This window comes from Onychomys torridus, chromosome 7 (genome assembly GCF_903995425.1).
Source record: "Onychomys torridus chromosome 7, mOncTor1.1, whole genome shotgun sequence".
Lineage (NCBI taxonomy): Eukaryota > Metazoa > Chordata > Mammalia > Rodentia > Cricetidae > Onychomys > Onychomys torridus.
The window spans coordinates 17,713,877-17,734,902 of NC_050449.1; the positions used below are offsets into that span (position 1 = coordinate 17,713,877).

Sequence of the window (21,026 nt, forward strand, 5' to 3'; positions counted from 1 at the left end):
TACTGACACTTTTCTTTTGTTTTCCAGAGAATCAAAACCCATGCTCCTCTGCCTAGATTCCATGCTTTGTGTGCTCCCTCATTGCAGCATGTAAGGTTATCTTATTGGCGGCAGCACTCTCAAATCCACATGCAATCAAGATAACCGAGTAGAAGGCGCCCCTGTGCTGTTAAATGAGAACTGCACAGGTTTCAGGACGGTCGTCTGTCACAGGTTTAACACGACAAGATGGAGAAGAGCAGCCACTGATCCAGACACAAAAGTAAAAAAGGCAGTGAGGGCCAGACACACCCAGTTAGAGGAGGCGTGCATCTCCCCACTTTCCGGGTCCCACTCAGAGCCTTTCACAGGCTCCGCAAGGGCTCACACCCCGAGCGTACTCCCAGCCACCAAAGACACGTCCAGTTAGTGCTTTTCCCGTAGATCTTACTGAGGATGCACGGCATACGTAACAGACGTAACAGAGCATTTGAAGCCCTTTGCAGGAGCCCCTCATTTTGTTATTGCCTGCCAGTTTTATGCATTTTATTATAAATCTTAGTCATTTTTATACCTACTCCCCTCCCGCTGGGACCCTTTACAGTAAGCGCTCTTCCTACTCTCCGCCCTCTGTGTATGGGTGAGAAGTTGTTCAGTGGATAAGGGCAGCTTATCTCTGGCCCCACCAAAACAGGGGTGACACCTCCCACAACAAGCTTGAATTGCCATAGTCCTTATTGAAAGAGAAGGGCCTCATGAGACCGTCCTTCCTCCATGATGAAATGCTGAAGGGCTAAGTCTTGTGCGGATAACGATGGGTGATGTGAATTCATGAGTGCAATAGCTGTGCCACGGCCAGAGGACATCTTTGTTGCACATTTCTCCACCTTTGACCTTTATGCTCTTCTGCCTCCCTTCCACGGCACCCCCTAGCCCTTTGGAGAGGAGTTTCAGCTGTCTCTGGTGAGGCCAAGAACTCCGCCATCACTCACCCTCTGCTCTGTGGCCAGTTGTAAATTTCATACACTAACCATCACCTGCTGTGAGAGGACCTTCTCTGACGAAGGCTGGACGCGGCACTGATCTGTGGGTATAAATGTGAGTGTTTCAACACACAACTTTAATTCCACACCTGGGAGGCAGGGCTAGAGGTAGAGCTGTGAGTTGGAGGCCAGCCTGGTCTACATAGTGTGTTGTAGACCACTCTGGGTACATGGTGAGATCCTAGCTCAAAACAAAGCAAAACAACATCAACAACAACCCCCACCCCCCACCAACCCAAAATAGGGGCTGGAAAGCTTGCTCAGCTGTTAAGAGCACTTACTACCCTTATAGTGGACCCAGGTTTGGGTCTCAACACTCCTGTGGTGGCTCACAACCATCTGTAAACTTCAGTTCCAGGGGATCTGGCACCCTCTTATGGTCTCTACGAACACTATATGCACATGGTGCATATACATACATGCAAAACATTCATACACATAAAATAAAAATACATTTTAAAATAACAACAGCAGAAAAGGATAAGTACTTAGGAGGCAGTTTGGCCAGATTAACAGAAGCAGACATGAGTTTCCTCCTATAGAATGGACCTCAAGTCCAACTGGAAAGTGGCTTGTTACTCTCAAAAGAGTTGTGCTACTGTACAGTAGAGGAAATGTCTTTGACGCTCTTAGCCTAATGCCCAGTGTGTAAGAACCCTCCTCTAGTGTGGCTTGGTGCCTTTCCCATAGTAATCATGCCGCTATTGCCCCCAAGGGTGTATCTTTGAAAGTCTGAGTCCAGTCCTCAGTCTTCTTAATTACCTTCCTCCACTTCGTCTTGGCCCCTTATAATGTTACAATCTCTTATACATGCTTTTTGTGAACTCAAGCAATAGGAAACTGGAGTCAGCATGCACTTGGGGATTTTGTCTTGCCTTTCCATCAGAAGCAGAGCACTTTATAGTGGAACATTTCACAAAACGTATTTGACTTTGTACCAGCTTTGAATACACATGCTTATTAGATTTGCCATAGAATTTCCTGCTTCCTTTTGCCCCCAGATGTCTTCCACTAAAACTACTAGTTTTCTGCCTGGGCTCCCATGGCATCCAGGGGCCCTGTGGAGCCTCCTGGGCTATCTTTACAAGGGCTAGCCTTCAACTGTGTGCCTCGGGGATTTTGTTTTTCACTATAGACATTGGGCGTAGTTTATGATTTCAGTTATTTAAAGTTTGAAAAGCATTGCTCTAACTGTGATCTTACAGGTCTGAAGGGGCCGTTGTGGCTCCCAGGCTTAGTTCTGCATATTCTGTCTCTCCCTGTTGACAGCCTTCTTAACTTTGCTGTAATACTTCTAGAGCAGCGAAAAGGTAATTGGGCCTTTAAGAACAAAATAGGTAGTTGGCTGTATCTTCTTGATGAAGCATTAGAATCAGGTACTTGACTAGCATGCACCAGGACCTCAGTTTGACTGCAGAACTGTCAAAAGCAAAACAAGCAATTACAGTGGGCTCACACCATGTTGTTGTCATATTATTAATAGTTGATACAAATTAACTGGAAAAATAAAATGCTTCTCTTGAAAAATTAGAGATGCTGGCAACCCTTGGAGTTTGCTTTTCCTCCCAGTGAGATCAGGTTGACCTTGATGGGGTCCTGCTTCTGTGTAGTACTCACTACTGTGGACTATCTCCTGACACTGACTTTGAGGGGCTGTGGCCTTTCCTAGGATGTTGTGCAAGGATTCTTTTATCCACATTTATAAAAGTTTAAAACAAATTGTAGATTTCAGGGTTCACAACTTGCTACTAACCAGTATAGACCTTGGGGGTGGGGGCAGGGGCTATGAATGTCTGGGGATAGTTATAGTTATAGTTAGTTATTTGTTCCTTTAACATTCTTTTGTTGTATGTTTCTTTTTTGTTTGTTATATTTTGAAACAGTGCCTTGATATGTAGCCCAGATTAGCCTTGGATTCAGGATCATCCTGTCCTCAGCCTCCCTCATGGTGGGATTATGGGTGTCACCCTCATGCCTGGCTAAGGAAATGTTATTTGAATGCCTGCTGTAATGCCAGGCTGCTGAATTCTGAAGGCCATCTATACCAGGTCATTGAGGCCTTAGCAGTACTCAAGGAAGGCACAGTCCTCATTGCCATGTAGTTTAGCAGCCCGTGGGACTTCTCAAGCTGCTCCACACTATAACTTACAGGCATTTTAACTGTAGAAATCTGTGGTGCCGGGCACATGTGGGACAGCAGGGGAGATAGGGAGAGAAGCCTTGTCCGTTTTTAACCCTGAAGCCCCATTGACCATTTTCCCTGTGTGTGAATGGGAAGTAGGAACATTGCCTCCTCTTGTCCTTTTAGGAAAACCTTTCATTTACCTACATTGGCTCAACAGATATTTACTAGGACATTGGGCAGAGGTGCCAGGAAGGGGGGTACACTGCATTTGAAGTGGTTGTTCTCAGATAGTTTCAGATCTGGTCAGGGCGATGAGCTGTCCACTTCAGAAGCTACACAGCAGTTACAGCTGTTTTTAGAGAGAGGGTCTAATCCATACAGCTGTTTTTAGAGAGAGGGTCTAATCCACACAGCTGTTTTAGAGAGAGGGTCTAATCCACACAGCTGTTTTTAGGGTAAATAATGTACTAAGCCTATTGCAAATCTATTATTTTTCATTTTCTAATTTCAAATATATACTAGTTCAATTCTGTTTTGATACATGATAGGCTAAATGAGTCTGTTGAGGACTGTTCTGTGAAAGAAATAATATTTATAGCATTATCTCCCCGGGAGAAATTCCTTCTGTGATACAAATGTCTTTCTGATGAACACTTTGAGAGTATGGTAATTCAAGTCAGAGACTTCCCCTTTGTAACATTTCCTGTTTCCAGATTGGTGACATCCAGTCTTCTTCTACATATAGATATGCTTCCAATTCAATTCAAGAATCTATTAGCAAGTAATTACCATCCCTGACTCCAGTTCTGACTGCCTACATGTCCTTAGTTAAGAAACATTTCCCAGGTTCCACCCAGGCTCCAAGGCAGAGCCATCAGGGATGGTTAGCAGAGCCTGTCAAAGACACAGATGTTAAGAATGTTCTGGGACATGCCTGACTGGAAGGACATGCCCCCTCAAGCCTCTTCTAGTCAAAGTGACTGTTTCTGGAAACCAAAATCTTAGAACCATTCTTTCCTCTACACCCAGTCTTTGCTTTCAGGCCCTTTCCTTGTGGACGTCAACATATGATGAGGAGAGATGAGCAATGGAGCATGTACTGGTCAATGTTCACTTTCAGTGTGGGTGCTTTCCATTAGGAGGGAAGGATGGAGAGAGACTACATGAGGCACTGTGCATTCATTGCTAGATCCCCAGTTCTGTGAGGACCCAACATGGTGCCTAGCACATAGGAGGATCTTCGAAGTTCTTAGACAGTATTATGAATAAATTTAGCCTCCGAAATTTGCTGGTCTGGAGATTAGCAAGGTGTTCCTCTAGATGCTTGTAGATCTGTAATTCTGTGTCCATGCTAAGGGACCCATCTGGTTGTGATGAGTGCTGTCAGGATGTCTGCTGTATTTTCTGTGCAAAGGCTTCTGGCTGGCTGAAGGCTAATGGGTGTGTTGTCACTTGTGAAAACGGGAACAAAAAGTGGCTACAAAAGAGCACACTCTTGGGAAACTGAATGGGTGGCCAGTGTCTAGCATGGCGACTTTTTGTGACACAATTCTGAAGCTTGAATTGCTGGTCCATTCTCTTCCTCCCCCCCCCCTTTTTTTGGCCAGGTTTTAGAGCTGGGTCATGAAGGGTCTTTTCACAGTGGAAGCCATTTCCACTCAATTAATTGGATGAAAACAAAGGCTGGTTCCATGCCCTGTGGTTATTGCTTTACCAGCAGGAGGCACAGATTGAATTTCAGGCTCCCAGGTCAACAGGGACATAGGGTGGTGGTCCACATGGAGAGAACTGAGTTTGAAAGCGTCTTGTAGCCACCTTTCTGGTTGACTTAATAATAGATTAGGGTGGAGGACAAGAGGGGTGACAGTGACAGCATGGAGCTCTTCCTCAGGCTACAGAAAAAACTTGGGAAGCATGCTAGCAAAACTCCTAAAAGGTTTTGATCTTTCCCAGTCTTTTAAAAAAAGACCAACCAACAAAACACGCCAATCAGGTGGCAGACCAGTCTTTCATGGTATTATTATGTGCCCGTTTAGTGGGCCAATAATACCCTTAGCTGGAAGTAGTTAGCAGGCATACCTTGTGCTGTCACTTTTATTCTCTGCCCCCTGTAGCACTCAGCAAAATCCCATTATGCAATTGAGTAGCATTTCATGTTAAAAAGTTAATTTGTTCTGCATTCCATTAAAATTGCACATTTTCCCTGTGCATTGGTCCTTCCATCTTGCTTAAAACCTATAATTTAAGCTCATACCATGGTGAAGTCTTAAGTAACCTTTTGCCCTTGCTACCTTAATTATTATCCACCACATGGGCTATTTTAGGGGCTTGTGACAATGGGTTAACTATGTGCTAGTTAATGAAAATACCTGCCACTTAAAAAAGAAAAATGTGGGCTTGGAGCTTTAATTAAATTATTTGTCACTAGTGAGATAAAATATACCTTTTTTTTTTTTTTTTTTTTAGAAAAATAGACATTATAAATGCCTTTTTTTCTTTAAAGTGACTAATAATTAAGTTTATGGAAATAGAAGCTTGTTTGAAAGCACCAAACCATTTTCTTTATAAATGTAATAGTTTTTCAGTTAAATTTACTTTACCTTATTATATAAATATGCTTAGAGTTTATGATACATAATAAACACAGAACACCATGAAACTAGGTTTTAAGGGTGATGGGTGTGACACAAATACAGCTTTTATTTGATTATAAATATGTTGATTTTTAAAGAGTTTTATTTCCACAAAATCGTTGTGAGTAAATAATAAAGAGCTTTAGGGAGTAGAGGCTCACAAAGGAGGTTAAGTGCCGGAGAAGCAGTTGATACATTGTCTTAGAAGCAGTTGATACATTGTCTTAGAAACAGTTGATACATTGTCTTAGAAACAGTTGATACATTGTCTTAGAAGCAGTTGATACATTGTCTTAGAAGCTGTTGATACATTGTCTTAGAAGCAGTTGATTCATTGTCTTAGAAACAGTTGATACATTGTATTAGAAACAGTTGATACATTGTTTTACAAGCAGTTGATACATTGTCTTAGAAGCAGTCATATATTGTTTAGCCTGCCTTTTTTTGATAACTATCTAATCCAGTATCAGTCAAGTTCAGCAAGGATATTATATAGACTTACTCTCAATATCAGAGTATTAGACACATAAGGCCTTTCTGATTTACCTTGGTTAATTTACTTCCTAATGTCACATCAAGGAAAAAAATGTAAGGGCAAGTGGAAGACCTGAGCAGATACTAAGGAGTGGATATTTTGAGTATGAAGAGGTCTTGGAAATCAGTTACTTCATTTAAAGGAGGAATAAGTCTCAGGTATATGAAGACCTGCCCACAGTCTTCCAACAGCCCACAGCTGAGACGGGACAGGAACCAGGGTAGCTGAGGCAGCTTGGTAGGATTGACGGAGATTTGGGGGTCACGTGAATCTGGGTTTTTCTTACTTACTTCTGGCCGTGGGCAGGTTATCGGAGCTCCGGGAACTCTGCTTCTCCATAAACTGGGGTACCTTCCCACCCATGCACTGTCCATCTCTTAGGGCTTATGGGTAGGACTCCTTTGGCAGGCCAGTGACTTCCCAAAGACACACAGCTGTTTTGTAGCAGTTGTTGTGCAAATAACAAGGCCCCAGCCCCGTGGCTCTTGGCCTTGAGGTCTGGCCTTGCTACTAGTCAGGCACCAGATGCGTGGGGTGCTGGTGTGCAGCTGGCTCACACCAGCTTGGGTGAAGTCTAGGCAGACATCTATTCTTAGGCTGCTGGGCACTTCGGTACCTTTTTCTATGGCCTAGCACTTTTGTACTTTTGATACGCATCTGGGACAGCTTCAGAGAGGAGACCTTTGCTCAGAAGCTCACTGCCACCTCCCCCCCCCCAAAGAAATGTTCCATGGAAAGTTTCCTTGTGAAGCCTCTTGGAGAGATTTATGCAGATTATAAAGTCAAAAGAAGGGTCATTCCAGACTTTTCTTTCCAGGCAACGAGGCCAAAACATAATTTTAGCAGGTATTAGTAAAAATTGAGAAGTATTTTCTCCATTGGGATTCTTGCCAACGTCTGTGCTGGCAATGTCCAAGACAGCTGAAGTGAGCTTCCCTATGTCGGAGTTCCAAGGGAGTACAGCCTGGAGCTTGTCCACTGCACTGGTGCTACCAAGGCTTCTCTAGATACTGTTTTGTGGAATTTGGGGCCAATATAAATCAGTTTACTTTTCCCGGAGAGCACTTCATGCAGAATATTGACTGCAGGTGTTGGGGTGGTGGTCAGTAGAAGATTGAGACCTGAGTGCTGGTCATTGGACAAAGCAGGTGGAAGTCATTCAGCTCCTTCCCAGTAAACTAACTGTAAGACAACCTGCTTTAGTACAGTTAGGATTACCACACGACAATAAGCAGTTAACCATGACTCTTCCTAAGAGTCAGGATCAGGTGTGTCCAGGGATTTACTGCACTCTTAAAGTAATTGGAGATAGATCTTTTGGTTTGCTTAGAAGTGATGAGAAAAAAAAATAGCTCTAAGTGAATTATATGAAAAATGAATTGATAATGTTTAAAAGTTCTTTCTTTACCATATCATAATCGATGAATATAGATATATATACACCCAATCATTTTGTAACATGTGAGCAAATGTTTGGTGTGTGTGTTTGTATACTCAAACCCTTTTATTAGATAAAATATTGTTAATGGACCCTGGAAATATGTAAACCTCTATGAGACCATTGTTCACATGTAGCAGAGATCTAGGCATACTTTATTGATCTTTTTGTGGAGAACATCAGGGAATGTTCCAGTAGAGTGCAGCAAAAGCCAGTGGTTGGAAAACAAACCCTTGCCTTTCCTTAGGCTGAAGTGTGAGGACATACGGGAATTTCACATTTAAGAAAAACAGTGGAAACATCAGAAGCCTGGAGTGGGCTCTTTGTGTACTGCTGGCGTCTGCGGAGACGCATGCCCCCATCTTTAGAGGCTTCTCTGCTTTACTACTCAGCACAGGTCTGTCTTGAAGAAGGAACATGGCAGTAGCTCCATATAACATGGAAAAATCAGCGTGGCATATCTTCACTTATTAAAATACAACTTCCTAAAACATGAACAGAGAATTCTATATCAGAAAATACAGATACGGAAAAAGAAAGAAAAATTACTCAAATCTTACATAGGACATAATTTCAATTTAGTACATATAGTTCCAGATTTGTTAATGTGTGCTATTGTGTATAAAATGTAAGAATAGAAGTATTTTTAATTAGAGCCATATGGTATATAGTGCTTGGAGTGTCTTCCTCATGTAAATGTAAGTTATGTATAAATTTAATAAATATATTAGTTATTATGTTTATGATATGCTTCTTCCTTCTGGGAAAAATGTGGCATACTGTCTCACAAAACCATGCAGTCTTCATTTAACTATGAGTAGACATCATTTGAGTTCAGAAATTTCACTCTGTGAGTAGATATTATTTGAGTTCAGACCTCTGCTGATTTGATGCATAGCATGGAATACATTTTCATCACTGCAGATCAGCTGAATTTTTTTGTTTGTTGGTAACTTACTTTGAGAAGCTTCTTTTCCTATTTTCTAGCCCACTTTTTTTTAGAGAGGGAATGAGATTTGTTATTAGTATGTGGTTGCATAGTGGTGATACTTAAAATATGCTTGTAACTGTGCAAAAAATATTGGTTAAGTAAGAAAAATAGAAGGTCAAGTTTTCTTACTTTCCAGCTACCAAAATGTGGTTGCTTTTGATTATTTTACTCAAATTCATGCTTTAAAAGAATAATTGTTAAAATACATAGCATGCATATGCAATTCTCAAAGAATTAAATATATTACATAAAAGAATAATATTTTTTGTGTTATGATAATTTAAGAAAGGAAGTATAAGGGGCTGGAGAACATCTTAATGATGTAAAGCACATTCTGCTCTTTCTGAGGTCCCAAGTTCAATTACCAGCACTCATATTGGACAACTTATAATTATCTGTATCTGCAGCTGCAGGGATCCAATACCCTTTTCTGGCCTCCAGGAAACCTGCAAACACATACATGTAGATAAAAGAAAAATAATTTTTAAAGATATTAAAGAGTCAAATTATTTATTTGGCTTTCAACAAGGCAAAAGAACTGATTACCAGAGAAACTTAAAAGTTTCTATAAAAATATAATTAGTAGACATTCAGTTTGTATATTATAATATCTATTTGAATATGCCAGACACAGGAATACCTCTAAAGAAATCCTACTCAGGGTGACCCAGGAATTGACTCTTCCATTAGAAGTGAGTGCCACTTCCTAGGCAGCTAGGAAGTGACCAAAATGAAGGTCTTGAGCCAAGAAGTCCAGCAAGTAGTAAGATAAAGACAGGTTGGAGAGAGTATGGAAGCTGACAGCCTAGGGGCTAAAGCCTGTACCATGTGATTGACAAGAAAAGCGTGTGCACTTGTCCCCAGCAGATTGTTGGGTTTGGGGCTGGAGAGGGACTTGGCCAAGCAGGACTTGGCCTGCAGAAACACTGTGTAGGGATGGGGTGGAGAGTGTGGTTGGTGCAGAGTCAGGGTCCTCATTGGGCTCATTCTGCGTAGATACATAGTAGGACCTGGGGCCTAGTGAGGGATATAACAGATATAGGGGCCAAAAAAGCTTAAAAATACCTTGCATTCTTTTCCAAATTGATAAACTTCAAAATTTGAAGAAGCTTCAGAAAATAATGTAAAAGGCTTGGAGATAGCCAATTTATAAGAGTGCAAATTTACAGAGCACTGGGAGACTAACCTTAGTGTCTGTTCTCATTTTCAAGAGTGAATTATGTAAGTTTCCCTTAAACCATTGAGATGGGGTAAGCAGCCACCAGGGGGCAGACATGATCAGGAGGAGTCGGAATTCTAGCTAGAACAGGCTTTGACAGGTGGGGAGTGAAAAGCACACTTTCAACCAAGGCAAATTCAATGAAAGGGAAGTCCCAAAAGTTACAGATCTTAGAATTAACTTCTTAGTATGAGGTATATTTTGTCCTCAGCTGTTGGCTAGTTTTCTTGGTGTTGCTTGCTTTCTGCAGTTACCACTTAGCACTGGCGTGTTCAGACATTAAGTAAGGATGACTTTAATTTTTTAAAAACATTTTGTATCTGTATGTTACATAAAAGTGGGTACTTTTATTTTTGAAAATTCTGTCTTTTCAATTCTGTGCCTGAAGGTTAACTTTTAAAAGTGATATATTCAGATCCGTGTATATACAAATACAGATATGTCTGCAATAGCAATTAGTGAAAATAGAGGTCATGAATTTATAGGAGAGTGGGAGGAAGTATATGGGAGGGTTTGAAGGGGGGAGGGAAGGGAGAGACATAATGAAATTACAGTCTCAAAAATAAACAACAAAAAAGTGATATATTCAGGAACGTAGAAAAACTACTTGGTTTATAATTTCAAAACAACGGAGTAACTCCTGTTCTCTATTCTTCCAAACCCAGAGAGCATCAGGTTCCCACAGAGCAGTTCCTGCTGCCAGCCTTGCTACTGCTGGAAGGCACACACTCCCTGCCTTAGTGGTCTTTGTGCGTCTCTAGGGCTTCATCCAGAGAAGAACACTCAACAATACAGGTTCCTGGTCTCAACCTGAGTCTGTTTAACTTCGAGAGAACAGAAATAGTTTTTAAAGTTTCTCTTGCAATTCCGATGAAAGGCTCAGAAAAATACCTGACAGCTTTCTCCTTGTAACTTGTAAAAATGGCATCAGTGAGTGAAGGTCTCAGAACTTCTAAAGAGAAAGGCTCAGTCAATTGAGTTTTTGCTGTGCAGACACGAGGACCCGACTTGGGGTCCCCAGCACCCACACAGTAGCTGGGCATTGCCGCCTGCTCTTGTGATCCTGGTGTAAGGGAGGCAGAGAGGAGGAGGAGTTCTGGGGCTCGCCGGCCAGCTAATCTAGCCAATCCATGAACTCCATCTCAAAAATTAGAACCACTGGCCTACTCACATGCAATCACCTACATGCACACACCCATGTATACACATACACACACATGTGCACACACACGCACATATGCACACACACATATGTATGTGAAATCAGTGTTTAAAATCATCTAAAAATGGTCCAGAAACAAGGTTTTAGAGAGTAATTTTCATACAATTTCATAGAAAACTTTAATACATATGCCATAGTTTCATGGAGCTTATTGTGTGTTTATTTTCCCCTTCTTTTGAGAAGGTCTCGAGAAGGGAACATAAAATTGTAACATTTGTTTTTAACTCTTGAGAGTGGAATTGTACTTTCTTGCTTCATTGCTAAGAAGATGTAGCACACTAGAGAAGCGCATAGTTCTGTTTCCTAACTGGACTGTGGAGATTTGATCACCCTGGGAGTGATAGAAGTGAGTGTATGTTCACCACCAGGTTATGGAATATCAAAGTAGTGTGCAATGTTGGATATAAGTTCCCACACTCTGAGTTCTGCAGCCTCCGCTCTCCACAGCCAGGGAACTGAGTGGCGAGGACAAGCACGTAGGAGAGAGTTGGGGTGGGTGATGGGTTCCTGAGTGGAGGTGGATAGGAACTTTCTTGCTAGGCCGGCCTTCCTCATGAGGCTCCGGAACGGGAATGGCACCCAGAGAGGCTGGAAGAAACGAGGTGTAAGAAAACTCTCTTGCCTAGGCAAACTCACTTGACATTGCCTTCCCTTGGAACAACTAAGCAGGCCGCACTGAGTCCCTAAGCCAGTGACGTTTGCCACTTACAAGACCTAGCTTGACCTTTGGTTGGCAGCCTGCTGTGGGAGGGAAATCCGATGAGTACAAGCACAGGGACTTGGAATTCCTCTAAATAAATATGTATCTAATTTCTTGATGTTAAAAGAAAACAAAAAGGAAGACTTGCTTTAGGTAACATTTATCAAACTTAGACTAAAATAAACCCAGAGGTTTATATGGTCCAGTTTGTAGAGAAAAACATTGGCATGAGGAGAGTGGAAAACATTGCATGTAGGAAAATGTAGGAGAGAATTCGAGAAGGAAACATCACTAGTCATGACCCAATGTTGCTGCAGCCGTATGGGCTTGCTTACAATAGGAATTCAGTGTGCTACAAAGAGGGTTCTGTGAATGCACCACCATCAAAATGGCCGATGCTTACAATAGCCGCTGTTTTCTGAGCACTCACCGGTGCCAGCTAGTGCTGAGTACACTGCTTACATTATCTCCATTATTTTTACGAATCTCCAGTGCAGAGAGGATCTCTGACCTTTTCCCTTCAATCATTGAAGACTTTAAAAAGCATTTCTTTTTGTAAATACTTCACTGTAAAATTGAGATTTTAGGAAATAAATGGGAAAATATTAGTTAACTTTGTGCAAGGGAGAATGATGGAACTGGCAACATGCTCTAAACTCTCCCCAAATTTCCCAGCCTGTGGTCCAAGGAGTATTCCTCTGGGAGATATTAATAGGTGTTCTGTGAAAAGCAGGTTTTGAAACAGCGCATCAAGTATCCTGCTGTGGGAGAGTCTCTAAGTCACTGGACTTTTAAAGTCTCTGGGAAGTTCTGTTCTAAAGAGATATTAAAAAGCCATGCTGACTCTTTTTCTAGTTTATCTAGATGTGGAACACTGCATTTGTACTCAAGCTTGTGTGTGTGTGTGTGTGTGCGCGCGCATGTGCATGCCTGTGTGTGTTGTGGAGGAGGTGAGAGCACAGCCCATAATGCTTTGTTGGCACCGGAAGACAGGCTGGTTGTTTTCCATGCCTACTATGAGCAGAGGCACTGATGACATTTTCTAGACTGCCTTTCCACAGATGTCTATGGCAAACGGCCTTGGATGGTAGAGATAGTGTCCCCTTGCGAGAGAAGATGGCCTCTCTAAGGTCTGTTCTCTTAAGATGATATTTCTCTTCTGGGACAAAGCCTGGGCATACTCACTGCCTGAGCTCAGAGTTCTGCAGGTGCAGTACTGCTCTCCAGCTGTGTGCAGATGTGACTTTGGGCCTCTTGGGTCACCTGTTAGAAGATGGGCCCAGGGAACTAGCACACGTGTTGACCTTGTGGTGACTGCTGTTGTACAGTCCCTTGCCTCTGAATCCGAAGTCTCGAATCTTTCAGGCATCAGTGAAACTATGGTAGATGAATTTGTTTACTCACAAATACAGTGAAGTCATAGACCTTCACACCTTTCGACAGTTGGGAGCTACTAAACTGTGTTCTTGGTGGTAAACAAGCTACCTCTTCAGATTCTAGCTACTTCTGACTGAGTAAGCCAGGATAGGAGAAAGGTGGAGAGGCTGGGGAGGCTCAGTAGTAACGATTTCAGGCACCTCTGAGCATTCAGGAAGTTTAAATGCCCTGAGAAGTTTGATTCTTTGAACCAGTCTATTTCTGCTCCTGGGCTGATCTAGTCAGCTTTATCTTTCTCAGCCGGCTTCTGCTGCTCTTCTTTCTTGTGCTTTATGTTTTTTCCTCGTGTGAAATTTCTGTTTTTGTAGTGACTAGCGAATGATGGTGAAAATGAGATCATAACTCGTGGCTTCAGGGAGAGGAAGAGCTCAGGTAATACTGGGCTTCAATTCTATACCTGGAACCTGCTAGATTTTCACATGTGATCACATATCTCTCAAGATTTTGGTATTCTAGTCTTATATTTCTGTATGAAGAAGCTAGGGCTCTGTGAGGTGTTTTTTATAGGAGTTTGCCTCTGTAGGTGCTTACTAACGTTAGCTACTATGCTGAGCATAGGCTGTTTTCTTATTTAACCTCTGTAATGTCACTGGAGTGGTTCTTATCTTTTTTTTTTGTTTTTTGTTTTTTTGGGGGGCCTGAGGAAGCCAGAGATGAGAGTTGCAGAAATCTCCCCAGATCCCCTAATTAGCAGAGCTATTGAATGCCATTATGTGTGTGTGTGATTTCAATATTAGGTTCCCACCACTTTGTGGTGTTGATGACACTGTTTGGCTTTGGCTTAGGGTGACTCTGTAGTCCAAATAGGCCCTTTGGAATGGAAAAGGAAAACAATGGAGGATCATTAGTTAGTGTATTAAAAATTGCACTGGGATGGCAGCTCCAAGCCCAGACTGTCCTGGACGGATGCGGTGGCCTGGCTGTGTGTCTGAGGCACTCACAGGAATCTTGGATAGACTTCAGGGCTGTCTGCACTCCCCATTTCTGACATGTGTGGCTCGACGCTATTATCTCTCACTGAGTCAATACGCTGAACCCGAGCGGCTTTAAATATTTATTGTGCTTTTAAAAGTGTCTTATTGCTGGGTCGACTCACCCCCAGAGTTCCAGCAGAGATAAGTGGGTTACTGCACATCCTTTTCTCACACCTCGGTGTCTTGGGGGTTTCCAGAATTTAGTGCAGTCCAGAGTACAGAGTATTTATGAATTTTTAAAGCAAACCAGGAGAGAATTATTTTCTTTCTTCCTCCGCCCTCACAAACTGAGGAAGATGATTGTCTTGGCCTTGTAGGGGCACATTCTTCATGTAAATGGCACCCAGCACAGGATGGAAAATGGCCACACTGCCTCATCTTCCTGCTGTCTTCGACGTCACTGCATGGGAGTGGTGAGGTGGACCGAAGCAGCTCCATACACAGATCTGAGGCAACCACAGCAGTTTCCTGTGGTTTGTGCACAGCTGTTTAATTAGCTCTATAGGGTATTGTAGTGGCTTCAGTCGATGTTGTGCTATTTGTGAGAGATTTTGTTCACTTCAGTGTTAGGCCAGCTTTGTAAATACCTTCATATATTTTTCCATAATGATATAATTTTAAAGATTGTATCTATAAACTGGCTCTGTGGTCAAATCATGTACCTTGTGGAGGGTAACAACACACTGACATCATGGTAAAGACTAAGAAGTGCTGGAAAAACTCCCCTGTGCACAGGCCACCACCACCCAAATTCCTGAGTGTCCCCTCCCATGTCCTTTCGATCCCTCTCTTATTTGGGCACATGTAGGCGCATATCTGCAGGTGTTATACAGTAGCTACCTTTGTAAAAAGTGCTGCCCTGGCTTGCAGTTATAGTCCTCACCTTTCCTAGTTTTGTGTTGGGTTTACAGGCCTCTTCTGAGTAGGTTTTAGCTGGGGCTGAAAAATAATTCAGCTAAATTGTTCGTTATTCTCCGAATCATTCATTCTCTGTGGCCCACTTGCCACGCCTTGCTCTTTCTCATTCTTTTCATTTGAATGTTTGCATCATTTATCTTATTCATCCATTCATTCATTCACTCACTCATTCACTCACTCGTTTGTTTGTTCGTTTATTTATTTATTTATTTATTTATTTATTTATTTATTTATTTTATTCTGGAGCGCTGAAAGCATTCAAGGCTATGAATTTGTCACAGAATACAGTTTAGCCTGTAAACCATACTCACGTTTGGAGCTGTTGGCCTGAGAGACTGTTAGGTATTTACTAGGATCTGCCATTTATCATAAGATGTTGAACCTGGACCCTGTTATTTTAAAGAGTGGCTACTGATACTTACCCTTCCAGTTTTAAAAAGGTTAGTCCCAAGTATTTTTTGACTGTTAGTCTCAAGTATTAAATCATCAGTACAGTGTTTTATCTCCTTTCTTTATTATTTTCCCAGAAATAATTTGATAGAGAAAATGGGAAAATCAAGTTAATCCATTTTATTATGCCATGGAAGATGATATGAACTGAAAATGGCATCACTTATAATTAGGTCTGTGGATGAGCTGCCATGAGCATCCCCAAGCAAGGTCTCTTTTATGTTAGCAGGCTTTTCTTGTTTCTAGGGTACTCTTCCACTGTATCATTTGGTAGAACATTTGCGCTAAGAATTTCCCTCACAGGATTTCAGAGCCAAAGAGCCTTTTACCTGTGGGTCCCTTTTCTCTCTCACTCTCCCGAGGTTCCGATCTACTCTGTAATTCTAGTCCTCACTTGAAAAGGGACTGCTGTGCAGGACTAAGAGGGCCTGCACGTGCCTTGAGGCGTGATTTGTCAATCACCTAGCCACTCCACCTAGAGTCTGTCTAGAAACTGTGAATCATCTCCTGCACCGCCATCTCAGCAGATCCTTGATTCAGGCCTAGAAATAACGCTGCTGAATTTATTATTCTGTTTTTTGTTTGCTTCCTTTGTTTCAGCATAATTCATATAATTTTGTACAAATTATAGAGATGGTAATTAAACAGTTGAATTTTCTAACATCTCAAACTTTTTTGGATGGGACACAGTGGATACACAAAAATGCACATGTAGTCATCAGAAACTTGCTGTCCATCTTCACCTGCTAGTGCCTTTCCTGTGGCACATCACCAGGCTCCTGTTGGCAGGCTTGTCCCAGCCCTCCCACACCCTGATACATTGGCAGTAGGATGATGGCTGTTTCATGCTTGCATTTGAAATGTCTGTTGTTTTTACTCTGGACATTTGTTTTCCATCAGCTTGTAATGTGGGGCCATTGATTGGAGCAAGTCATGTATTATTCAGGGCACTCTGGTTTCATTCCATTAGTGCCATCAACCTCAGTGTTTGGTCTGAAGTGATGCAATTATGTCAAGAACTCTCTATCTCAGCTTCTCCTGTTTGCGTTTGTCTCACATTTATAGAAAAGATTTTTTATAGAGTAGATCTTTTAATTTTGTTGATGCCAACTAAAATTAAATCATTTGCTATGAGGCTGATGTAAACATTATCTCTTAAGTAATTTTATATTTCACAAATAACAATTGTACACAATTTGAAAAATTTGGCTTGCACAAAATTTGGAATCATAGTAGGAGGAAAATAAAACTACATGGAATTTTATCACTTTATTAACATGTTCTTCTAGTCTTCTAAAAAGTTTCTGGCCAAGCGGTGGTGGCACACCCCTTTAATCCCAGTACTTGGGAGGCAGAGGCAGGCGGATCTCTGTGAGTTCAAGGTCAGCCTGGTCTCCAAAGTGAGTTCCAGGAAAGGCGCAAAGCTACACAGAGAAACCCCGTCTTGAAAAAAAAAACAAAAGAAAAAAAAGTTTTGGAGAAAGTAAGTTTATGTTGTATATACAGTTTAAATACTAATTTTAAGTATTATAGCTTATGATATGTTGCCATATTATATTTTAAAATTATAGTTTTGATGTATACATGATAATTACTCATTTTGACCTTTATGTATTTATTGAGAATTTCATATGAGTGCTATATTTCTATTCTTCTTGTTCTTCTTCTTACTCTTCCTCCATTGCCTCCATTCTCCTCAAATTCATGCTTTCTTATTCTTTAATTTTAATTGTTACATGTATATTTGTAATACCACCTGCTGAGTTCATTTAGTGTTGCTCCCATGCCCATGAATTCAGGGCTGATTGCTTGGGATTGGGATAACCTATTAGTGAGCTCATCTCTAGAGAAGCTTAATTCTCCCTCTTTCAGTAGCCTTTAATTTCCTATACCTCTTCATCAAGGAGTTAAGTCTTGTGAGATTTCTTCCACCAAGTTGACATGTCAGTTGGTTTTATCATTTTCAGGTCCTGTTTAGACAGCCATATTGTTGAAATTTTATGGGTGCAACGTCCCTGTAATATATAGAAGACATTATCTTCCAGCAGATGTCTTGGTTCCTTGGTTCTTAAAATCTTCCTGGTCCCTCTTGTGCAATGTTCCTGAGCCTTAAGTGTAGGGATTGTGTTATAGATGAGGTCGGACACCATGGTCAGTTGTTCTCTGCATTTTGATCAGTTGTAGAGTGCTGTGAATGTCTTTTTGTATGCTGTGAATATGTGTTGCTCTAATTGGTTGATAAATAAAGCTGTTTGGCCTATGGCAAGGGAGCTAAGAGGCAGGCAGGAAATCTGATAGATGAGACAGACAAGAAGAGAAAGGAGAGCAGAGGAGATGCTGCCAGCCGCCGCCATGAGAAGCAAGATGTAAAGCCACAAGCCACATGGCTAAGTATAGATTTATAGAAATGGGTTGATTTAAGATAGAAGAACTTGCAAGCAAGAAGCCTGCCATGGCCATAGTTTAAAATTAATATAAGCCTCTGTGTGTTTACTTGGGGGATGCAAGTGGGAGAGATTTGTCCTGACTGCTGGCCATCCGGGACACAGGGAAACTTTTAAGTACAGTAGAGTTTTGTGATGGTCTCTGATGCAAAAGGAAGCTCCTTTGATGAGATGTGAGAGTTAAACTTAACTGTGGATATTTAGAACACAGTTAATTTATAGAATGGTTTGTGAAAGTGGTAGTTGTAGATTTTTCTCTTGGGTTAGTGGCCTTACCAGCCATGGGTAATTGGCTGAGTTTACAGTACTGGGCATGAACTCCCTCCTCCTGAGTGAGCCTTAAGTCCAATTAGGTGACTGTTGGTTACCCCCAGGATATAAGTGCCACTGTTGCCCTTTGGGGGTGTCTTACCGTTCAGCTCATTGTTGAGGTTCACAGACTTTATTGCTGGTTAGGACTACTGATTGCTTTTCTACTCCTCAGGGTGGGGCTTACAAGTTAATTCCAGCTCCATTCCTTCAAGTCCTATGTCAGAAGAGCTTCAGTTTTAGGAGGCAACCAAGGGCAATGACAGTAGCCTTCATTGCTTTTGGGGTCTCTTGGACTTCCCTGACCAGAAACTCAAAAGGAGAGTCCTGTGTTTGACACTGGGATTTGTGTTAGTCTCTGGCAACTATGTGTTACACACACACATACACACACACACACACACACACACACACACACACACATTATTTTCATTTATATTTTACTATTGGTTTGTTTTATAAATAATATTCACCTCTTTGTTTATAAGTCTATATTTATATCGCTAATGATTTCTTTAGGATAGATTACTAGAAATAAAGTTATTAGATCAAATAATATAGCACTTACAAAATTCATGCTGTGTGTTATTAAACAACTTCCTAAACATTGAATTAATACCTTCCTTTTGGTTTTAAAAATATACTTTTCAGATACTAGCCTTGTTGCTCTGGTCATTTTTGTTGTGATGTTGCATATGTTTTAATTTCAATGGTATATTTCAATAGAGATCTTAGGACATTGTTTTCTGTTAAAACAACCAGAGCACTTTGGAGAGCAGTCCCTAACAACCTCCTGATGCTTGGGAACCATCCTTCCTTAGCATGTAATGTTTGACAGCTTAAATGGGTGGACCCTATAGGCCTATGAATTGGGGATGGTGTAGGTCTGAACATCCAGATAGGTAAGAGCTCTATAGGTCCACCATGGAAAAGGGGGAATCTGCTGTCTGCTGCTTCAGAAGCAATTGCTGAGCTTGTATTGTATTTTAACTCACTTGCAGGACTCTTTAATGACCTAGATTTTTATTTATAATTATGGCAAAATTAATAGAATTCTTGATTAGATTAGAATCTAATCGGACGAGTTGTATTTGGAATGATGTATTTGCTTTTTTACTTACTAGATCTTAAGGAATGAAGTCTAAAAATGTGCAGTGATGACTGTGATATAATGCAAATTAAACTTACTGTAATATTCCAGCTCTGACTTACAAAATTCGCAGAAAATACCAAACTCAAAGGAAACATTTCAGTCATAGTGTTTGACTCCATTACTTCCTTTCTGTTACATGTTAAGAAAAATTAATAAATTTTACCTCCCCTTAAATGACTTTGTGAAGCAAATAATGATTTTTAATGTTTTGACTCCATTAATTCATTTTAACTCTCTATCAGTTTTCCTTTAAATAGACTACTTGAAGCAAATAGTGACTTTGATTCTTCTGTCCTACTTGGTCGGAATAGTGTCTTCATGGTGTTATAAAATGATTCTGAATCTTACGATGTTAGATATTATAGTCTGAAAAGTCACTTGACTGTCTTTCTACTGAACACATCTCTTGAAGTCCTGCATCTGTAGAATTTTATTGATGATGAAGGGAAGGAGACACATCAATGGTCAGAGTACCTGAAATCACTTAAAAATCCATTAATTCAGAGACAGTATGATTTTTTCTTTCAAATCTATGATATTTCTGACCCCCAGTTTGCCCATCTGAGATTGATGGATGGTATTCTCTCAAATAACTGATGGAGTAATGAATGGCATATTACACTTACAGAAGATCCTTAATAAATTTTCTCTTTTGCCCTGGTAGAAGGTGAGAACTAGACCAAGGACTTTACTGAAAGAAACCAAATCCATTAAGCACTCATCACTCAGAAAAGCAATGTTTTCACAAAGGTTTTTGTCCTTCCTTGCAATACAAATACATCAATAGATACTGAATTAAGTGCCATGCTTTGTCTGTTGGTAACATCCTGTGTTTGCAATTGTTTGACTAATGTGCAGGAATCACAAATGTTATTTACAAAATAGCGGTGCATGTTTATTATGAAAACATTTTTCATAAAAGTAAGTAAATTGGTTCCAAGAGGACTGGGTGTGTACTCTCCAGATTCAGGATGGTTTGTCTGCTCATTGCTATAGAACATTATAGTGTTTTGGGTTAGTAAGGCCAACTGTTTATTTTCAGTAGCCTTCTCAATTTTTTGATACAGAGCATTTATGTAAAGCTATAAATGCAGCTTGAAGATATATGAGCCATTGGCTTCCCAGAGATTGCTGTACTGAAGCTGGGGCCACCACCCTTTGGGTCCATTGGGTGAAGTGATTACAGTTCCCCCACAGCCTTTCTGCTGTTTAACTGAGCCTAGAGGTGTAGGACTCTATAGCTAAAACATGCCATTGATACTTTTATCCATATGGATTTGGATCATATTTTATACTATGAAATACTTGAAGATGTGCTTCAATTTAATTTTTATTTTGTTATTATTTATGATTGGCATAATAGTCTTTTTTGATTAATCATTGTACCAACTTTGAATCTTATTATTTCACATGATCATTGCTCAGAAAGTTAGTTTCCTAAGAATTCCATACTTGA

The 21,026-nt window shown here is 40.9% G+C and overlaps 1 protein-coding gene across 4 annotated transcripts in view; it reads left to right on the forward strand.

Moving 5' to 3' along the window:
* The window catches only part of Bbs9 (Bardet-Biedl syndrome 9), a 427,340-nt gene that overhangs the window by 246,371 nt on the left and 159,943 nt on the right, over positions 1 to 21,026 (forward strand). Inside the window, exon 19 of one of the 4 annotated variants that reach the window (XM_036194272.1) lies at positions 28 to 261. The exons of the other annotated variants lie outside the window; for them this stretch is intronic. Within the exon in view, the coding sequence (XP_036050165.1) occupies positions 28 to 144 (117 nt within the window). The 3' untranslated portion in view covers positions 145 to 261. Of the gene's footprint in view, positions 1 to 27; positions 262 to 21,026 lie in introns of those variants that run through there. 4 annotated transcript variants of the gene reach the window in all.